The sequence below is a fragment of the Sporisorium graminicola genome, chromosome SGRAM_8 (assembly GCF_005498985.1).
Source record: "Sporisorium graminicola strain CBS 10092 chromosome SGRAM_8, whole genome shotgun sequence".
Lineage (NCBI taxonomy): Eukaryota > Fungi > Basidiomycota > Ustilaginomycetes > Ustilaginales > Ustilaginaceae > Sporisorium > Sporisorium graminicola.
Genome location: NC_043738.1, coordinates 1,168,264 through 1,185,993, shown reverse-complemented (window position 1 = coordinate 1,185,993; position 17,730 = coordinate 1,168,264). Strand labels below are relative to the sequence as shown.

At 57.7% G+C, this 17,730-nt stretch overlaps 5 protein-coding genes across 5 annotated transcripts; 3 read left to right on the top strand and 2 right to left on the bottom strand.

Annotated features, from left to right (window-relative positions):
- Positions 1-1,256: 1,256 nt before the first annotated feature.
- On the top strand, positions 1,257-2,015 carry EX895_006162 (uncharacterized protein; the record flags this gene model as incomplete). The annotated part of the gene is made up of 1 exon (XM_029886754.1): positions 1,257-2,015. The coding sequence occupies one exon, from the start codon at positions 1,257-1,259 to the stop codon at positions 2,013-2,015; it is 759 nt and encodes a 252-aa protein (XP_029737067.1).
- Positions 2,016-2,197: 182 nt separating this feature from the next.
- EX895_006161 (uncharacterized protein) lies at positions 2,198-3,643 on the bottom strand (the record flags this gene model as incomplete). Its single annotated transcript, XM_029886753.1, has 1 exon — positions 2,198-3,643. The coding sequence occupies one exon, from the start codon at positions 3,641-3,643 to the stop codon at positions 2,198-2,200; it is 1,446 nt and encodes a 481-aa protein (XP_029737066.1).
- A 417-nt stretch (positions 3,644-4,060) lies between these two features.
- EX895_006160 (uncharacterized protein) lies at positions 4,061-5,126 on the top strand (the record flags this gene model as incomplete). The annotated part of the gene is made up of 2 exons (XM_029886752.1): positions 4,061-4,372; positions 4,461-5,126. 2 exons carry the CDS (start codon positions 4,061-4,063, stop codon positions 5,124-5,126), a joined length of 978 nt encoding a protein of 325 aa, XP_029737065.1.
- Positions 5,127-5,331: 205 nt separating this feature from the next.
- Positions 5,332-7,122, bottom strand: EX895_006159 (uncharacterized protein; the record flags this gene model as incomplete). The annotated part of the gene is made up of 1 exon (XM_029886751.1): positions 5,332-7,122. The coding sequence occupies one exon, from the start codon at positions 7,120-7,122 to the stop codon at positions 5,332-5,334; it is 1,791 nt and encodes a 596-aa protein (XP_029737064.1).
- Positions 7,123-9,306: 2,184 nt separating this feature from the next.
- Positions 9,307-17,214, top strand: EX895_006158 (uncharacterized protein; the record flags this gene model as incomplete). Its single annotated transcript, XM_029886750.1, has 1 exon — positions 9,307-17,214. The coding sequence occupies one exon, from the start codon at positions 9,307-9,309 to the stop codon at positions 17,212-17,214; it is 7,908 nt and encodes a 2,635-aa protein (XP_029737063.1).
- Positions 17,215-17,730: the final 516 nt, after the last annotated feature.

Genomic DNA, 17,730 nt, shown 5'->3' with positions numbered 1-17,730 from the left:
AAAGTATGGAGGCTGCACGGCATCGTTGCCGCCTGCTGACGCTTTTTTTTTTTACTTCTGTTGGTTGACTCAAGTGTTTCTTTCAATCCCAGCCAGGCGCGTTTCATGGCGCAAGTCGTCACGTGCTTTTGGTGCTGCTCAAGCTTGTCAGATCCAAGCAACGAACAAAAAGAAATTGTCATGTTTGAGCAAAAGAAATCTGTGTTGCTGAAAGCGCGGAGAACAGCAGCAGTAGCTACTGCAGTAGGTGACTCTATATTGCGCTCCATCCTTTCGGGGCAAGGGAAACGGTTCTGCCACATCCTTGGTCCGCTGTTGCTATCACTGCGCCCCACCAACCCCTTCCTGGCGACCCAGTCTCAAGGCAGAAGAGCACCGAGTGTGCATCCGGACGACACAAAGTGGACAACGTGCAGGTGAAGGAAGGCATCCAAGGCGTCGGCTGGGAAGATCCTTTGTCTGCCATTCAACAAGCATGTCACACGCTGCGGGGCAAGCCTTCGTTTGCGCTTTGTCTGCCTGTCGTTTGGCCCGCAGATCAGAAAGGGTTTGTAAAGTGGGGACAAAGGGCCGCTATCCGACCAACGAAAGCGGATTCACGCTCCCGCCTTGCTTTTGTCATTACACGGTGACGACACGGGGAGTCGACGCCCAATTTTCCAAAAAGTTCGACCCCAGATTTGGTGCTCTGAGCCGCGGCGGATGTAGACGCTGTGTTCGTGTTCGAGCAGCGAGAAAAATGAACGTGAGAGAGATGCACGAACGAGCTCTGAACGTGGTGGAGGACCATGTCGAGCAAACAGAGTTGTTGCTGCTGCATCATAGCCTTCGTAGCCGAGCCGCTTTTTTTCTTGTTCTGTCTCGAGCTTTGTGCAGCAGCCGCCCGCTGCTCTGAAACAGCTTCATGGCGGCGTAAGCCGCAACCTTCGCTGTGCCCATCATCCCCAGACTTGGATGTGGGCCTTGTGCTCGTCTGGGCTCGATCTGTGGTTGTGCGCGATCCTCTCTGCTTCCTGTGTCGTTGGTCTGCTTCCTTCCATCTTCTTCACCATCACCGCCATTCGTATACAAAGTGGTCAGCCAAGTCTACTTCTGCGCGTCGCTCTGCTTGACTTTACCGCGCTGCGACTGGGACTCAAGACCGGAACAAGATCCCCTCAGCAAGTTGCTCACAACAACCATCCGCATCCAAGGCGATCCAGGCGACAGCGCCCACCCACTCTAGATCCCCGCTTCACGGCAGAGCAAGGCTCACCATGGCGACCAGGTTCCGCCTTCATCCGGAACCGGGCACCGAACGCAAGGCCAGCTTCCACCCGGGCAAAGCCATCTACAACACGGTGCGCAGCGGAGGCATCGGATCTGCACTGTTGATTCCGCACATCACCGTGCCCATCTACGGCATCTATGTGGTGCTCCACCGAACAAAGCTCTGGACGCCCGAATTCGAACGCGGCCTTGCCTTCGCAGTGGCACTCATCCAAGGCATCTCTTTTGGCTCAGTGATCGCGCTCTCCATCGTTCGCTACAGCGCCTCGGGCAAAGCAATCAAGGGCCGACGCATCGAAAAGACCGCCACGGACGAGGAAGAGAGCAAACAGCACCGCATCGAAGTCGCACTCCGCCTTGCCGCTTACCTCTTCCTGGGCACCATCTTGTGGGAGTACCTGGTGCACTCGAAATACTCGCCCATCATCGATGAGCGTGCTAAGGAAACATCGTCCGGGTTTCTGACCGCGACGGGCCCGCTGCGTAGATTCTTCAACAACGAAAGCATCCTCCCTCAGCCCCGCGAGTCGCGCGATCAGATCTCCGGTTTGGGCCTCAACTTTGATCTCCAGGACAAGGCACAACAGCTCAAGAAGGCTGTCGACAACTCGCCGAGGATTCGTGTGCCTGGTACCGCCCCGCCGCCCAAGAGCGTTTTCCTCGAGACGTACGAGAAAGTGTGGAAGAAGCTCACGGGTGGACCCAGGGTTGGGCTCTTTGAGATTGGGCCAAAGAACTGGGAGTAGGCCGTGGAGGCTGTAGGAACTCGACTCGGGGATGCGGTCGAACTTCGAACGGAACCTGTCACCACCTCTTTGATCGATGGACACGCTGTGAAAAACCTTGTACTTGCTCTGTCCCTCTCTAATTCTGGAATATGAATGCAAATGTAACGGATTGATAACGTCGGCCCGAACCAAGCTCTGTGTCAACTGTTGAACAGCCGCGAATGCAACTGGTCGTGTCGAGCCTGAATAATCTCTCCCAGCGGATACGTGGTTGCCGGCGCCCAGTGCTGCGTCCAGAACCCTTTATCGCTGTCCCCTACTCCACTTTGCGGAGCGCAAATGTCTTGCTCTTCCGGCCAGTCCCAAGCCCAGCTTTGATTGGGATCGTCGTCGTCGACAGCGATGAGTTTACCCTTGCCGATGCGAAGGGCTTGGACCTTCGGGCGCAGGGATGTGAGCGACGAGGTGGGAGTGGTGGTGGTCATCGTTGCTGTGTTGCGGAACGACTTTCCTCTCGCAGCTGAGACGGCAGTGTTTTCGGGTGCTGGATCGCTCTGCGGAATATCGTATGCTTGTACCTCCTCCAAGTCGACCTGCATTTGCTCCTCTTGGCCTTCCAACTTGCCCGCTGCGGCCACAAAAGCATCGTCGATGTCGAGACACCCCGTGGCCTCCATCTCGTGAATCACGCGCTCAACCACGGTGCGCATCTGAAACCGCATGATCTGATGCGCCAAGTACGGCCCCAGCGTATTCAGCCGGATCGAGCTGGAGAACAGCGAGCGCGCTTGCAGGAACAGGTGCAGGAACACGGCTTTCTTCAAGCTGATCCCCAGGCAGGCCGCGAAGACGGCCCAGCAGATGGGCAGGTGTCCGTGCGTCACCTCGCCACCCCCCGGTACGGAAGCACGAGTGGACGACCGACGGATGGCCATTTTGAGCTTGTCGACGAGGGTGGCTGCCAGCTCGATACGCGTCTTTGCTGCGGCGTCACCGTTGGCCGTGTGGTCGCCGTTGGAGTCTCGAGCATGCGAGGCGGAAGGGGTAAACGCCTCCCGATCGAGATTGATCGGTTTCGCAAAGGCCTTCGAGTAGAGTGTGAGCAGTGCGATTCCTTGCGCTTTCGACGCCCGCCTCGCTACGTGGTTGAGCAGAAGCGTATGGTACGAGAAGTCGAGTCTCGTGATCGCACCTAAACAGTCGCTGAGCCTGGCCGCTTGCTCCTCTTTGAACACCTGGCCCGCGCTGGAAGCGACACCGTCTTCGAGATACTTGGTGACCACAGCATGCACGCGCGCGAGAAACCCAAAGCTGGAGCGTGCATACGAGTGCAGCGTCGACTGCGCAAACGAGAGGGTGGCCGACGAGAGTTGTGCTTGCGAGGGGGCTGTCGTTGGGCCTTTCCTTGTGGAGGAGGAGGAGGAGGAGGAAGAGAATTGACCAAATTTGGCGAGATCTGCCGTCGGCCGGGCGTTGTGCAGCAGCCCGTGGGCGTGGAATGATTCGAGTCCGGACGATGCTACGAATCCACCAGTGGGTAGGTTCGAGTCCGACAGCAAGAGGAGTAGGTATGTTTCGAAGTCATCCTCGTCATGCGCCGTGGTGTCGGATGGACCAGCAACCCCTCCGCTGCCTAATGGCAGCATTTTTAGAGTGAGGCAATAATAGTCAGATGTAGGGGCGGTGGCAGCTATGGACGACGGAGGAGGAGGAAAGGCAATAGGTGCGAGGTGTTGGTCAAAGCTTTTGGAACAGGTTCAAGCTGGACCCTGAAATGGCAAGGCATACCCAATCAGCTGTCAGCAACTTTCCGTGGACAGAGAGAGTCAATTTCGATGTCGTCTTTTTGTTTCACCTTTACTAGTTCTTCTTACCTTTCCAAAAAAGAGCAGTGGACGCAGTGGAGGATTCGAGGATGACTGTTCGCAGCAACCGCAAAGTCACAGCAGCTTCGAAGTATACCCGAAAGCATAGCCGCTGTATGACACACTTCGAACCCTTCCAGCTCGCAAGCTTCCTCTCGACATCCAACATCAGCTCATAAAGAAACCGTATCCACGAAAATGACATCGGCCACTTCAACAGCACACACGCCAGCCGCACGATTGCGCGAGCTCCTCGCCGGACCCTCGATCGTCGTCGCACCGGGCGTGTTTGACGGCATCAGTGCACGCACTGCGCTCAAAGCGGGACACAAGGCGCTCTACCAGACGGGAGCAGGAACGTCGGCCTCTCGTCTCGCACGTGCTGACCTCGGCTTTTTGGGCATGTCCGACATGATCGGTGCGGCGGGAGTGTCGATCATGGCGGACCCGAGCATGTTGACGCCCGTGATTGCGGATGCGGATACCGGCTTTGGGGGTGCGCCGCAGGTTGTGAGTGCCTTCTTCTCTTCCTCCTCTCTCTGTGTGATTTCAATCCTATTGACGCTACCTGTTCTCTCTAATATGACGCGACACGCAGGCACGAACAGTGCTCGAATACCACCGAGCCGGCATCGCGGCCCTGCACATCGAGGACCAAGTGCAATCCAAACGGTGCGGCCACCTGGACTCGAAGCAGATCGTCTCGCGCGCCGAGTTCCTCTCGCGCATCACCGCCGCTGTCCACGCCCGCGACACACTCCCCTGCCCTGCCACCGACCGCATCCTCATCATCGCACGCACCGACGCCCTCGCCGTCGTCAGCCTCGATGAAGCCATCGCGCGCCTCCGCCTCGCACACGCCGCGGGCGCCGACATGGGCTTCCTCGAGGGCATGCGTTCCGACACCGAGGTGCGCACCGCCATGGCGGCAATGCCCGACGGGTGGCCGATGTTGGCCAACTGCGTGACGGGAGGCAAGAGCCCGCTGTGGACGGCCAAGCAGGCGGAAGAGCTCGGGTTCAAGCTGGCCATCTTCCCGTGTGCCGGCCTCTTCCCTGTGGTTAAAGCGCTGCTCGCAAGCTACGCGCATTTGGCCGAGGAGGGCATCGGAATCGAGGCGCAGACGCAGAGTGCCAAGAGCACGGTCGACCTCGGTGGCGCCGATCCCTTGGGCCTGCGCAATTTCTTTGCCGATATGGGCCTCGAACACGAGGTCGGCATCGACAGGCTTGCCGCAAGCGGTGCTGGGCTTGGCGACGTTTGACTGGCTGCCAGAGTACGACCACAGTCACGCTGTTGCGAATGGTTCGTCAAGTAGTATTAATCAAAGCAAAGAAAGCGGTAGACGAAGCGGATCTGATGCGTGAATGTCGTGATGCGATGCGATGGTATGAGATTGTGATGCGATGCAAAATGCGATCCGGTGTGTGTGGGCAATGTCGTTCTGCGTAAGTAACGTTTTAAAATGCTCAGCTACCTTTCGGTGGAGCGCTTGATGAGCGCAGCCCGACAACGTCGCAGTAGATGGCGACCAGGAAGAGCAGCGTGGCCACGACAGAGCAGGCAATGGCACCGTTGTACAGATTGCACCAGCCCTCTGCTGTGCCCGAAGGGCATTTCTTACCCACGCCGAGCGACATGACCGCTGCAGCTCCCCACAGTAGGCACAGCACAACGTCCCAGCCGCAGTCCCACTTGAGACTCGTGCGGGCCACGCGCCACCTGGCTTGGAGTTTCATGGTGGCAAGCATTCCTGCCTTGCGCTTCTTCTTGCCTCTGCGCTTCTTGCGTCGGCGCGCAGCCTCGTCGTCGTCGCTGTCGTCCGCATCCGTTTCGGAGTCAGAGTCATCTGCGCGCTTACCGAGAAGACTAGGATCGACGATGAGATTGACAAAGGGGCCTGGCTGCACCTTGTTCTTCTTGCCAAACAGTCCTGATTTGCTGCCAGCTCCTCCTCCTCCCGCGGCCATGATCGGCAGAACCATGCCATTTCCTGCTCCAGTACCTCCCATTCCTGCAGCTCCTGCTGGCACGCGGCTAGATCGACAGCACGGCTTCAAGGCAAAAAGCCAGAGGCAAACAATGGTCGAAAGGGCCGACACACCGTAAAGTACGAACGAAGCGAATGTGCCGGATGGCGGTGCTTTGTGCTCGGGCCGGATCAGGATGAATCCTCCTATTCCCAAACCGGCTGCTGCTAACGAGACAAGGCACTGCAACCAGCGTGTGGTGATGCGGACCTTTCGACGAGGAAGGACGAGTCGACCCCTTTCGTCGACACTTCCGACTGGAGTCTCGCCTGCCTCAATGTCATCGTCATTCTCTGCGTCGTGTTTCGTCTTGTGCGTTACTCTGGGCCCAAACTCCTTTTCCAGCATGCGGATACGCTCTTCCTTCACCTGATCGTTGGTCATTGTCCGGCCGTAGGGATACGGTCCGTAAGGTGCTGGAAGACCATGGCTTAGCGTCTCGCTCTCCCATCCGCTCTGACCGGAGCCAGGGGGCACCATAGTATAAGCGTGGCCATCAGCAGAAAGGTGTCCGCCGTACCAGGTCTGCGACCAGTTTGGAAAGCCGGGCAGCGGATCGCCGATCCGGGTGGCATGCTGAAAGGCATCGTGCGGGCGCGCATGGGCTCCTGGAAGATGGTGGGCTGCATTAACGTTGAACATGTTGGGAGGTTCGGATGCGGACGAAGTGGGTGGAGGATGCATAAGAGGCGAGGCCTGGACGGGCAGGCTTTGGCGCGATCGACCACCCATAGTATAGCCAGAAGCTATCGACGGCGCCCCAGGGTATTGCGGGACAGGCTCGAAAGAGCCGGGGGGTTGTGATTGCATGTAGAAGCCCCCGTCGTAATGCAGTGGCTCATAGGCCGGCATCACAGGCATGGATGTGTGGCGATCGACGTGGGTATGCTGGTCTCGATAAAGCTCGTAGCGAGCGGGGGCTTCGGAGAGAGCGGCATGCGGACCCCATCTCTGTTCCTGAGCGGCCTGATTGGCAGCAGCGATCTCGCCAAGGTCTCTTTCTTCATACTCGTCCGATTCGCCGTGGGGGTGCTGTGGCGGTAAGTACAGTGGGCTGTGGGGTGGTTGGAGGCCGTGCGGTGACCTGGAGCTGCCGGCCTGCGAGGGAGGACGTTCGAGACTGTAGCGACGCTGGAATTGGTCGTAGTACGAAGATGAGGGAGCGCCGGGTGGATAGGATGGGTAGGAGCTGCCAGCCGCCTGACTGCCATGGTACGCGTTGGTTGGCATGGTCGGCGGGATCAGCGAGGGAATCGGGCCCAGGGACCACGAGGGCCGCCAATGCTGCGAAAATGAAGGAGACGCAGGCTAGGTACGAATGTGTCTGTCTATTGATGCCGCATGATGTCGTTGTCCGGATGGACGCTCCGGATGTTGTCGAAATGGTCGGGGCGGTCGCTGAGTATAGTGAGTTCGTGTCAGGTGTCCTTGCGAGTCGTTAACGTGGAATAGCTGTGAGAAGCCGCCTTCGGAAAACAGAGGGGGGCGAATTAGAGAGGTTGAGATGATGCGAAGCCAAAATAGGGAGGAGAGGTGAGTGGTGGTGGTGGTGGTGGTGAATCGCAGAGGAGGAAATCTAAAGTGCTTGAGGAAGCCACTTTGAACAGCAAAGAAATCAGCCGTCGGACCGACCTTGGCTTAGTGAGAGGACTTGGAGGCACGCAGGAGCTGCGAACACTTGGCTTGCCGGCAACTCGAACGCCGATCTCTCGGTCTCGTGACAGAGCTTTGGGTGTCATCTACTTGCTAACCTACGCCAAGATCTCACGGGAACGCTACCACAGCAGGCACAGCGGTCACACTGGAGCGCTTGCTGCTCTGACCTTTGCAAGACAGCCTAGGCGTACACCATCGGAGCTCATAGGTATAGCAAATGTCATTTTGGATGCAGCCAAGACCAAGAACGAACAAAGAGCCATCCTCACCCCTGTTGGCTCCGTCTTGCATCACCTGCCCGAATTCCCGAAATGGAAAGGCAAGTAGGAAGGCGCTGGCCTGTGGAAGCCGCACATTTCGCTGTTTGTCAGGTGTTGTTCTGTTTCTTGACAGGCTGCTTTCGCTTGTCGAATGCTGCACCCCTATTTTTTTCGCTCCACGAGGCATTTCTCAAAAAACCCACAAATCTTCGATAGTATGTGGCCCGCTCCGACTCAGGGGCTGCCTGCTCACTTTGGCGCTTTGTTGGGCGGTGAGGCTATGCCACCTCTCACTCATCGTGCCCCGTCAATGTCGATGCGCTAAACAGCTCTGCAACAAACAAACAGATCTTACCCGCTACATCCATATTCGCCATCTGTCCCATGTTGTGGTTGTACACCTTGATCTCTGTGCGTGTAATGTTGGCGAAGCGTATCTATGTTGCGACGATGTTAGGGCCAGCAACACAAGGCATGGCTGGACGACCCGCAAGGCTTTTGCCCAGCCAGCCTCGTCTTGCACATCTGACGCTGTGACCCCCATTGACGAGGTTAGCAGGGACTGGCGCGAGACTGAAAGAGACTAGGTGTTCATTTGCGCGTCTTGCGGTGGTGTGCATGAAACGTGCTCGAGGCGTCTCGGCGACGCGGCGCCTGTGCCTGTGAGCTGGGCAAGCGACGAGGGTTTGCAGAATGCTTGTCCGTGCTGGTCTTCTCCAATCGCATGCTTGCAGACCACCTCGGAGACCGTGTCCTTAGCATACTTGTCTTGGTAATGAGGGATTCAGTGTAGGTTTTGACGTAGCGTGTCTACCGTTTGGCTGCTTCCTTTCGAAGGTTCTCGACGATGGCCTACATTGTGAAGGAGATCTCGGTTCAATTACAGTTCCACCATCATGGTAAGTGTGAAGCATACTCACAGCAACAGCGTCTGCGCTGACCCCGCTCTCGATGAGCTCAACACAGGCGCGCAATTGATCCCGCGAGAGACCCGTGTTGAGCAGCTGCGACATGTCGTGCAGAACTGTTATCGAGACGGGAGGAAATACGCGGTCAAACCTATGGTCAGTCTTCCTGCAGTTGTCGAACAAGCAAGTCAGCAAGATACCCACCATCCAGCGTTTCCTGGCTAGCGGCGCTTCGTTGCTCGTCCATCTTGTGCTATCTGCGGCAGCCTTGATCGAGAGGATGGTGGACAGGAGCAAGAGACAGAAATTTGTTGCCAAGTGTTGGTTTCGGCCCTCTTTACGCGTCCTCAGCCTCACGCGTCCCGACTTTTTCGGCCTTCCCGCCAAGAGTCACACATACGCGGAAGAAGGTCGGTGTGATTTTGTGGAGTCGTGGAGAGAAATCACGTTTCTGCCGAGTCTTTTATTTGGGCCTGCTCAGCCAAGACTGACACCGAAGCGGAACAGCAATCTTGCTCAGCACCAACACCACCTCTCAACACCGCTCAAGAGGATGCAAGCTTTGATAGAGGTCGTCCGTCTCCGCAAGTATGCCCGCTCCCTCTGAAGCGCCACCACCCAATGGGGCCCTTCAAGCTCTCTTACGCAAGGTAGTCGGCACCAATGACACCGGTGTGGCTGACGCTGCAGCCGCTCACGCATCCACCAATGGCCACATCAGTGGAGAGTCCTCTGCGGCCCTCGCAGCAGCCTCACAGTACCTCGCAGATGGCCTTCGCCATGCCGAAACGACGCTCCAAGGTCAAGCAAATGGGCCAGGCGGCCCCTCTAACAGCGAAGAAGAGATTGCTCACGCCCTCAGTCGCCTTCTGGTCTCGGGCGTCATCACTCCGCTCATAAACTCGCCTTCCAACTGGGATGACGTCCAAGCGCAACAACCCTCCGCCGGTATCGGCATTCGTCAAGCCCTGGACACCTTGTCTCGTACGCTCAGTGCATCGCCCAAATCCCTCGAGCATCTCTTCGAGCCAAGCGATCCCGTCTCTGCCACTGCTTCCACCAGCGCCGTGACGCTTGACATGACCAACACCACCTTTGACGTGTGGGCGACTCCTCGTCTGTTGTGTGCCGCTGCTTCCATGCTAGCTGCCAACCGCTCAACCACAGCTCCAGTTCGACCCGACTTTCGGCAAACCTCTACAGACATCTCTGTGCAGATCCTCAATCACTTGCAGCAGCTGCTCTCCACATCCACTGAAGTGGTCGGCCAAATCGACAATGTCCGCTATGTGCTCGCCGAATGTCTCAAAGCTGCAGTCCACGCGCTAGCTCAGACAGGCCAGACCTCGTTCGCATCCACTGCACGCCTTCCGGACTTTGTTGTCCCCTCCGCATCGCGGCCAAGCACCGCTTCCGCATCATCGCCAACGGTGTCCTTCTTCCGCTCTCCCATATCTGACCCATCCTTCCGCCTGTCTTCACGAAAGGATCGTCCCAGACCCACCGGAAAGGGTCTGGCTGCCCTCTCTTCTCTGCACATGGACGCTGGCTTTTCTTTCTGCCTCGTTGACGGTGATGTAGAGTCCAATTCGAGTACTTTCAAGTCTGACAATGCTGCCGTCGCCACGAGCATCGTCAATCGGGCGAGCGCGTTTTTCCTCGTCTCCATCGATCTCTGTCTCCGCCTTGCTAGACAGTTTCCGGTCTACTTCATGGATCTGGCGGACCACGCCGTCCTCTTGATCACCGAGCATCTACATCACCGCTGGACGTGTGCCAAGCTAGCCGGATCGAACCCTGCTCTGCATATCCCTTTGGCTCCGCACGTCTATGTCATCATCAGCAACCATGCTGCATTCCTCGGCGAAAATTACTCAAGTAGCCTCACTCGCTCCTTACAGGTAGCGGTGGAGCACGTGTCGTCTCTCACGGATGCCACAGATCACCTCGTCGACGACGAGAAACCGCGCGCGGATCTGGCTCAGTCTTTCAGCTCGATTGGTGCTTGCTTTAGCGCATGTCTATTGCAATTGTCCCAGCAAAGACGAGAGGAGCTGGCAACGGTCCTGCAGCCCTACCTCACATTCTTCATCGGACAGATGCGGTTGAGAGCTCACTCAGCACTTGAGTCACTGGATGTCGTGCAACGCTCTGCACAAGCGTGCTTCGTTTCGGCGCTGCTCCTTTCGGCCATCTCGAGCGGCCATCACGGTGACCCATCGTTGATCGGAGAGCTCGACGGGCAGCTCACGGCCTGGCACAGATACGCTGCGAAAGAACCACAAGATCAGGACAAAGTCCAAAGCAGGATTACGCTCGAGCGACTACCGAGACTTCACCGTCTCTTGCGCCTCCGCATGATTGCCGACGCAGGAGCTAGGCAGCCAGGGATCAAAGACCGAGCTCGACACCTCGTCAACGTTTGCAGAAAACGCAAACTAGACCATCAAGGAGTACCTCTCAAAACAGCGCTCACGGTCATCGATGCCTTGCTTCCTTTGGATGCACCTCAATCTGAATCTGAGGGCGCTTCTCGCTACACCCACGAACTGGCAAGACGGCGCCTAGTCTCGCGAACTTGCATCCATGCAGCTCACGGCAATCCAACGACTGGCTTTTGCGAATTTTCAACGACAGCTGAGGATACCAGGCGGGACAACGCACATGCTGATGCCACGGACCAACAATGGTCACCCACAGCCACCGCTGCCATGTGGAAAGATGTGCAAACTGCGGTCAGGGCTTCGCGCCTCGTATCGACTCGAATTCTCGATATGCTACGTCGCTGCGTCGCACACTCACCCATCGCCAAACCGCTTCCACACAACGGCGACAAGAACGTCGTCAACATCCTTTCGCTTTCCTTGCGCTCTAAGGTGCGCAGCTCGCGACTCGCCGCCAACGAGCTTGCTCTGGCTTATCAGACGCGTCTGCTCCAGCAGCGAGCTACTAGCAACGAGGAAGAGTGGATGGCCGGCTTTCTCCTCGTACCGAAGAGCTACGAATACCTCTTAACAGAGTCCAGTATCTCTTACTGTCAGGAGACCGCTCTGATCGGCATCGCGCGACTCTTTGCTCTGCCCGTCGAAGCCTGCCAGGAGATTTGCTTGCTCACCCTCGTCCTGCATCTCGGCCATTCGAATCCTTTCATCAAAGCATGTGCTTACACGCAAATTGTCCAGATCGCCGCCGCACAACGGTGCACCACCTTCCAGCTCGTCCAGAAGCACTTTGAAAAGGTGTCAACCTCAATCGTGGAGCGATTCATTTCGATGCCAGACCTGTGGACCAGCTTCTTGAGCTTGATCAAGATGAACCAGGCCACCTTCTTCAATCTGACCAAGGAGTACACGCTGCCCCACCTCATCACCATGATCTGTACTGGCGATGGCACCGCCGAAGTGGGCACCAAGATGATCGAACTCATCGCTCGAGCTCTCGGCACCGATGTCCCCCGACTCTGTCACGACAATATTACGCCCATCTTCCGTTCCTTCTTCATGCGCTCGGCCACGCTGCGCGATCTCGGACTCAACACTCTCGTTCAGCTCATCGGTGTGGATACAGCCAGTCTCAAGGTGCTTCTGCGCAGTCGCCAATCTGATGTAGTCGGCTACCTCGTCGTTAAGCTCGGCAATCGCGCCACACGCATGGAGGCCTACGCAGGGCTCGAATTCATCATCGAGACCATCAACGGCACCACAGCGGCTGCGAGATCCAAGGACGCGCAGCTGCGGAAATCCAAAGTGGCCGGCTTCCTCAAAGGCGAAATCCTTGCCATCCTCACCTGGATCAACCAGGAGCTGTCGGGCGAGCACGGGAGGCGAACAGCCACAGATCTCGCTTTCGCTCTGCGCAGCATCGGCGCCCTAGTAGAAATCATCGGGCCACCCATCAGCGCAGTCACGCCTCAGATCATGGCTACGCTCAACAGCCACCTTCAGCCGGATTCGCTCAGCCTGGCCACACTCGAAAGCTGGAAGATCTTCATCACAACCCTGCGCTTCGACGACATTGGCCCCTTCGTCGGGCAGACCGCTGCGGCTCTACTCTCGGCTTGGGATGACTTCAACCCCGAAAGGAAGAGGATCGCCATCTCCATTCTCCACTACCTCATCCTTGAGAATGCCGCCTATTTGAAGAATTTCATCGACGACATTCCCAGCTTGGATCGACTCGACGCCGAGATTCCCGACATCTGCCGCGGTCTGCGAGGTGTCAGAGAGACGTGGAACAACGACCGCCGTTTCCGGAACATTCTCGATCGCTCCTCCCACGAGAACACGTCCATTTGCGTCGAATCGCTGCGCGAATTGCAGGCCTTCCTCGGAGAGGAGCGAGCCTACATTGAGGCTCTGACGTCCGGTGACTCTTTCAGCCCTCTCGTTGGACAGTGCATCCGCACGTTGATGCACGTCTCTACCCGCAGCGATGCCTCACAGGTCGACATGCGCGACATCTGCTTTCGCTGCTTCGGGTTGATCGGCGCCGTCGATCCGGACAGAATCGAGCATGCCGTCGAAGAGCCTGTCAGAATCGTGCTGAGCAACTTTGAGGACCAAGAGGAGGCAATCGATTTCTCTCTTCACCTCATTCGCGATCTGCTCGTGCCTGCTTTCCGAGCCGCGACCGACACCACGCAGCAGAATGGGCTTGCGTATGCCATCCAGGAGCTTCTCAAGGTGGCCGGGTTCAACAGTTCCATCCTCGCCACGGGCTCCAATGCGCGAACGGTGGGAATCAAGACGAAGCAACGCCTGGCAGACTTGCCACAGGACGTCGTCGACACCATCACTCCGCTGCTCGACTCGCGGTACGGCGCGCAAGTGGGCAAGCCGAGCGTCCGCGAAACGCCGATATACGCGCACTCGCGCTCGTACAGCGACTGGCTGCAGAGCTGGACGAGCCGCCTGATCACCAAAACGGTGGAACGCTTCGACTCTTCGTCAGCTGCGCTTGCTGGCGCTGGTGCAGCCAAAAGCGCTGCAGGGGTTGCATCGACTATCTTCGGCGTATTTCGCGTCGCCATCCGCTCGCACGACGTCGGCATTGCGCGGCATCTGCTTCCTCACCTTGTACTCCACTCGATCATCTCTGGTGATGCTATGGACCGTGAAGCCATCGTCGACGAGATCCAGACAGTCCTGAGAGACCAGGTGGAAAGCCAGACCAACTACGAGCCCGAAAGGAAACTGTTGACTGCGCAGACGCTCTTTACCGTCATGGACCACGTTGGCGTGTGGATGAGGCGAAAGCGCCAAGTCCTCGCCAGGACTTCGCGCCGGCCCAGAGTCGCCCAAGGCGGAGAAGAAGTGCTGGCTACAGTCGAGTCGATCATGCTGCGCATCTCTCAGGAGCTTCTGGCTCAGGCATCACTGCAGTGCAAGGCATACTCACGAGCGCTGCTCAATTTTGAGCTGCGTGTCCGCGCGATGCGGTCCGAAGGTAGAGGCGACCACGACTTGCAAGGCTACTATGAAAACATGCATCGGATCTATGCTCACCTGGACGAACCAGATGGCATGGAGGGCATCTCTACTAGGGTCATTTCCCCGTCGCTCGAGCATCAGATTCGCGAGCACGAAAGCACGGGACGCTGGACCTCGGCACAAAGCTGTTGGGAAGTCGAGCTACAGCAGCGACCCGACGATCCAGAACTCCACCTTGGGTTGCTGCGCTGCCTCCGCAACTTGGGCCACTACGACACCATGCGCACGCACATTCGCGGTGCGTTGAGCGCCCATCCCGAGTGGGAGGACCTGCTGGACGCGTTCCGTGTCGAAGGCGCCTGCATTCTCGGTGACTGGGACGAAGTGCAGGTGCGAACCCAACGCAACCAGGCCAAGAGTCCGGAGCACTCGATCGGTCGCGCGCTGTTGGCGATGCGACAGAATGACGCCGAGGTGTTTGGGAAAGTGCTGGTGCAAGCACGACAGGACCTCGGCAAGCCGCTCGTTGCGGCTGGCAAGGCGTCATATCCGGCCGTCTATGGCTCGGTGCTGCATCTCCATATGCTGCAAGAGCTGGAGATGATTCGATCGAATGCACGGGCGCACGGCGGCGACCGCGTTGGTGCGTTGACGAGAGCCATAGCCTCCGACACCGTTTCGGACCTCAATCGATCGCTTGCGGCGCGACTCAACGCGACGCTGCCTTCGTTCCGTACGCAAGAGCCTCTGCTCAGCTTGAGGAGAACTGCCTTTTCTGCGCTGCCGTGGTCGCCTGGATCAGGAAATGAAGTGGGTGAGGCGTGGATTGCCACGGCCAAGATCGCTCGTCGTGCTGGGCACATGCAGACCGCCTATTCTGCCACCTTGCAAGCGACGCAGAACCAGGCAACGTTCGCCTTTGTGCAGAGAGTCAAGCTTCTCGCCAAAGAGGAACAGACGCACGCCGCCATTCGCGACTTGGTCAACTCGCTCAACACCTTGACCAGCTCCTTCAAGCCTGGTCAGATCGGCGACATTTCGAAGACAGGCCTGATCGAGCTGCAGCAGACGGACGCCGAGGGCAGGACGCTTCGGATCGATCGCGCCGCATTCGCACGAGCCTGCCTGCTGCGCGCACGACTTCAAGATTCGACGTTTCGCTACACCGCGAACGAGATTCTCGACAGATACAAAGAGGCAGCCAAGGAGCAGAACAGCTCGGAAAAGATGTGGTACCATCTCGGACACTTCCAGGACACGCACGAGGGCCTGTTGCCCAATGTGACGATGCAGCGCTACAATGTCTGTCGAGCCTTCCTGCGATCGGCTCAGGTTGGCACCAAGTTCTTCTATCGAACACTGCCCAGGGTCTTGACTATTTGGATGGACTTGGCTGCGGACGAAAAAATTCTGGCCTACAGCAAGAAAGGCAGCACCAATGACCCGGAGCTCGCCCAAAAGGTGGATGCCTTTTCGCAGCTCAACACGTTGATGAAGAAGTTTAGCCGACGACTGAAGCCGTTCCAGTGGCTTGCCGTGTTTCCACAACTGGTGGCTCGTATCGTGCAGAAGAACGAGGACGCCTGGTTGGTGCTGCAAGACATGATCCTCCAGGTTTTGCTAGCGTATCCGCAACAGGCCATGTGGTCAATGGTGGCTGGCGCCAGCTCGAAGGACGCGGAAAGGAAGCGGCGCTACAACGAAATGATCCAGCGTCTAGGATCTAGGAGTAGCTCGAGCTACAAGGAAGTCGTCAAGGTGGTTTCGTCATCACAGCGTCTTGCCAAAGAGCTTTTGAGACTCTGCGACTACAACGTGGGCAAGAACGAGACGGTGCTGAGCATGGAGCGGCTGTTTCCAGGCTTGCTCGAGGTGGCCAACACGTCGGAGCTGCTGTTGCCGCTGCAAAGCTCGATGACGGTGCTGCTTCCTTCGAATCACTTGATCTCTGAGGAGCATCGCCCATTTCCGCCGAATCTGCCGACGATCAGGACATTCGAGGACACGATCGAGGTGATGAACAGCCTGCAGAAACCACGCAAGGTGATGATTGTGGGCAATGATGGTAACCGATATCCGTTCCTATGCAAGCCGAAGGACGACCTGCGCAAGGATGCGCGGTTGATGGAGTTCGATTCCATGATCAACAAGCTGTTGCAGAGTCAGCCCGAATCGCGAAAGCGGAAGCTGTACGTGCGGACGTACGCGGTGCTAATTCTCAACGAGGAGCACGGACTGATCGAATGGGTGCCGCACACGGTAGGATTCCGACACATCCTCACCAAGCTGTACAATGCCAAAGGGATACAGATCTACACTTCCGAGGTGAAAAGCAACATGGACGAGGCGCGCGTCTCGCCGGATCCCAGGACAACGGAGAAAATCTTTCAAGACCGGGTGTTGGCCAGCTTCACGCCAGTGTTCCACGAGTGGTTCCTGGCCACATTCCCGGACCCGAGCGCATGGCTGCAGGCGCGCTCTGCGTATGCACGGACAGCAGCGGTCATGTCGATGGTGGGCTTCGTGCTGGGTCTAGGCGATCGTCACGGTGAGAACATTCTGTTCGACTCGGTGAGCGGAGACACGGTGCACGTCGACTTGAACTGCCTGTTTGATAAAGGCCAGCGGTTCGAGATCCCAGAGCGAGTCCCGTTCCGATTGACGCAGAACATGGTGGACGCGATGGGCGTGACCGGCTGCGATGGCGTCTTCCGCAAGAGCGCCGAGATCACGATGGGCATTCTTCGCGACAATCGCGACTCGCTGATGAGCGTGCTGGAGGCGATGGTACACGATCCGCTAGGCGAATGGAGCATCCCGGAAGATCGACATCGATCCAAGACGTCATCGAAGCGGCACGAGGCACGTGCGGACGACCCACGTGTGGTGGAAGCGCGGCGTGCACTGGACCCGGTGGCCAACAAGCTGGACGGAAGGCTGTATCGGCTGGGTTCACGCGAGCCGACGCCGCCTTACTCGACGAACAATCTGGTCGACGCACTGATCAAGGAGGCGACGAGCCCGGTCAACCTGGCAAAGATGTACATTGGTTGGAGCAGCTGGCTCTGATGCGAATTCAGAAGAAACTCTACGCAGCACGACCGAGGGTCTGAGTTGAAGACATTAGCGAGTCACGAGTGGACAGAGTGCCTGTACAGCTCGGGCTGCTTTCTGAGTCGAGTTCACGCAAAGCACAAGGAAAGGGATCGACAGTGCATGAGGCTCCGACGGAGGCAGCAGTCGCCTTGTCTGAGGGGCATCCCAACCAGTGTGCGGGGAGGAGAGGCTAAGAGAGGCGACTGAAAGCGTGAGATCAAAATGCGTGGTGACAGGCGAGCATTTCGGATCGATAGCGGAGCAGCGGGTTTGTGCTCCGTGAACTGAGCTCCGACCTTCGTCCTTGGCGGAGCACAAGGCTCGGGTGCTGGCGGGAAGGTCGAGCGAGCGCTGCATCGCGCTGATCCTCGCAGTTGGTGACCGACATCAGGACGTCACACATGGAGCTCGGAACAACACCTGGCACACGCAGTTATTCGCTTTGCACGAGAAGAGCACACATACTTGGGCCGATGCTCCAGCAGTACA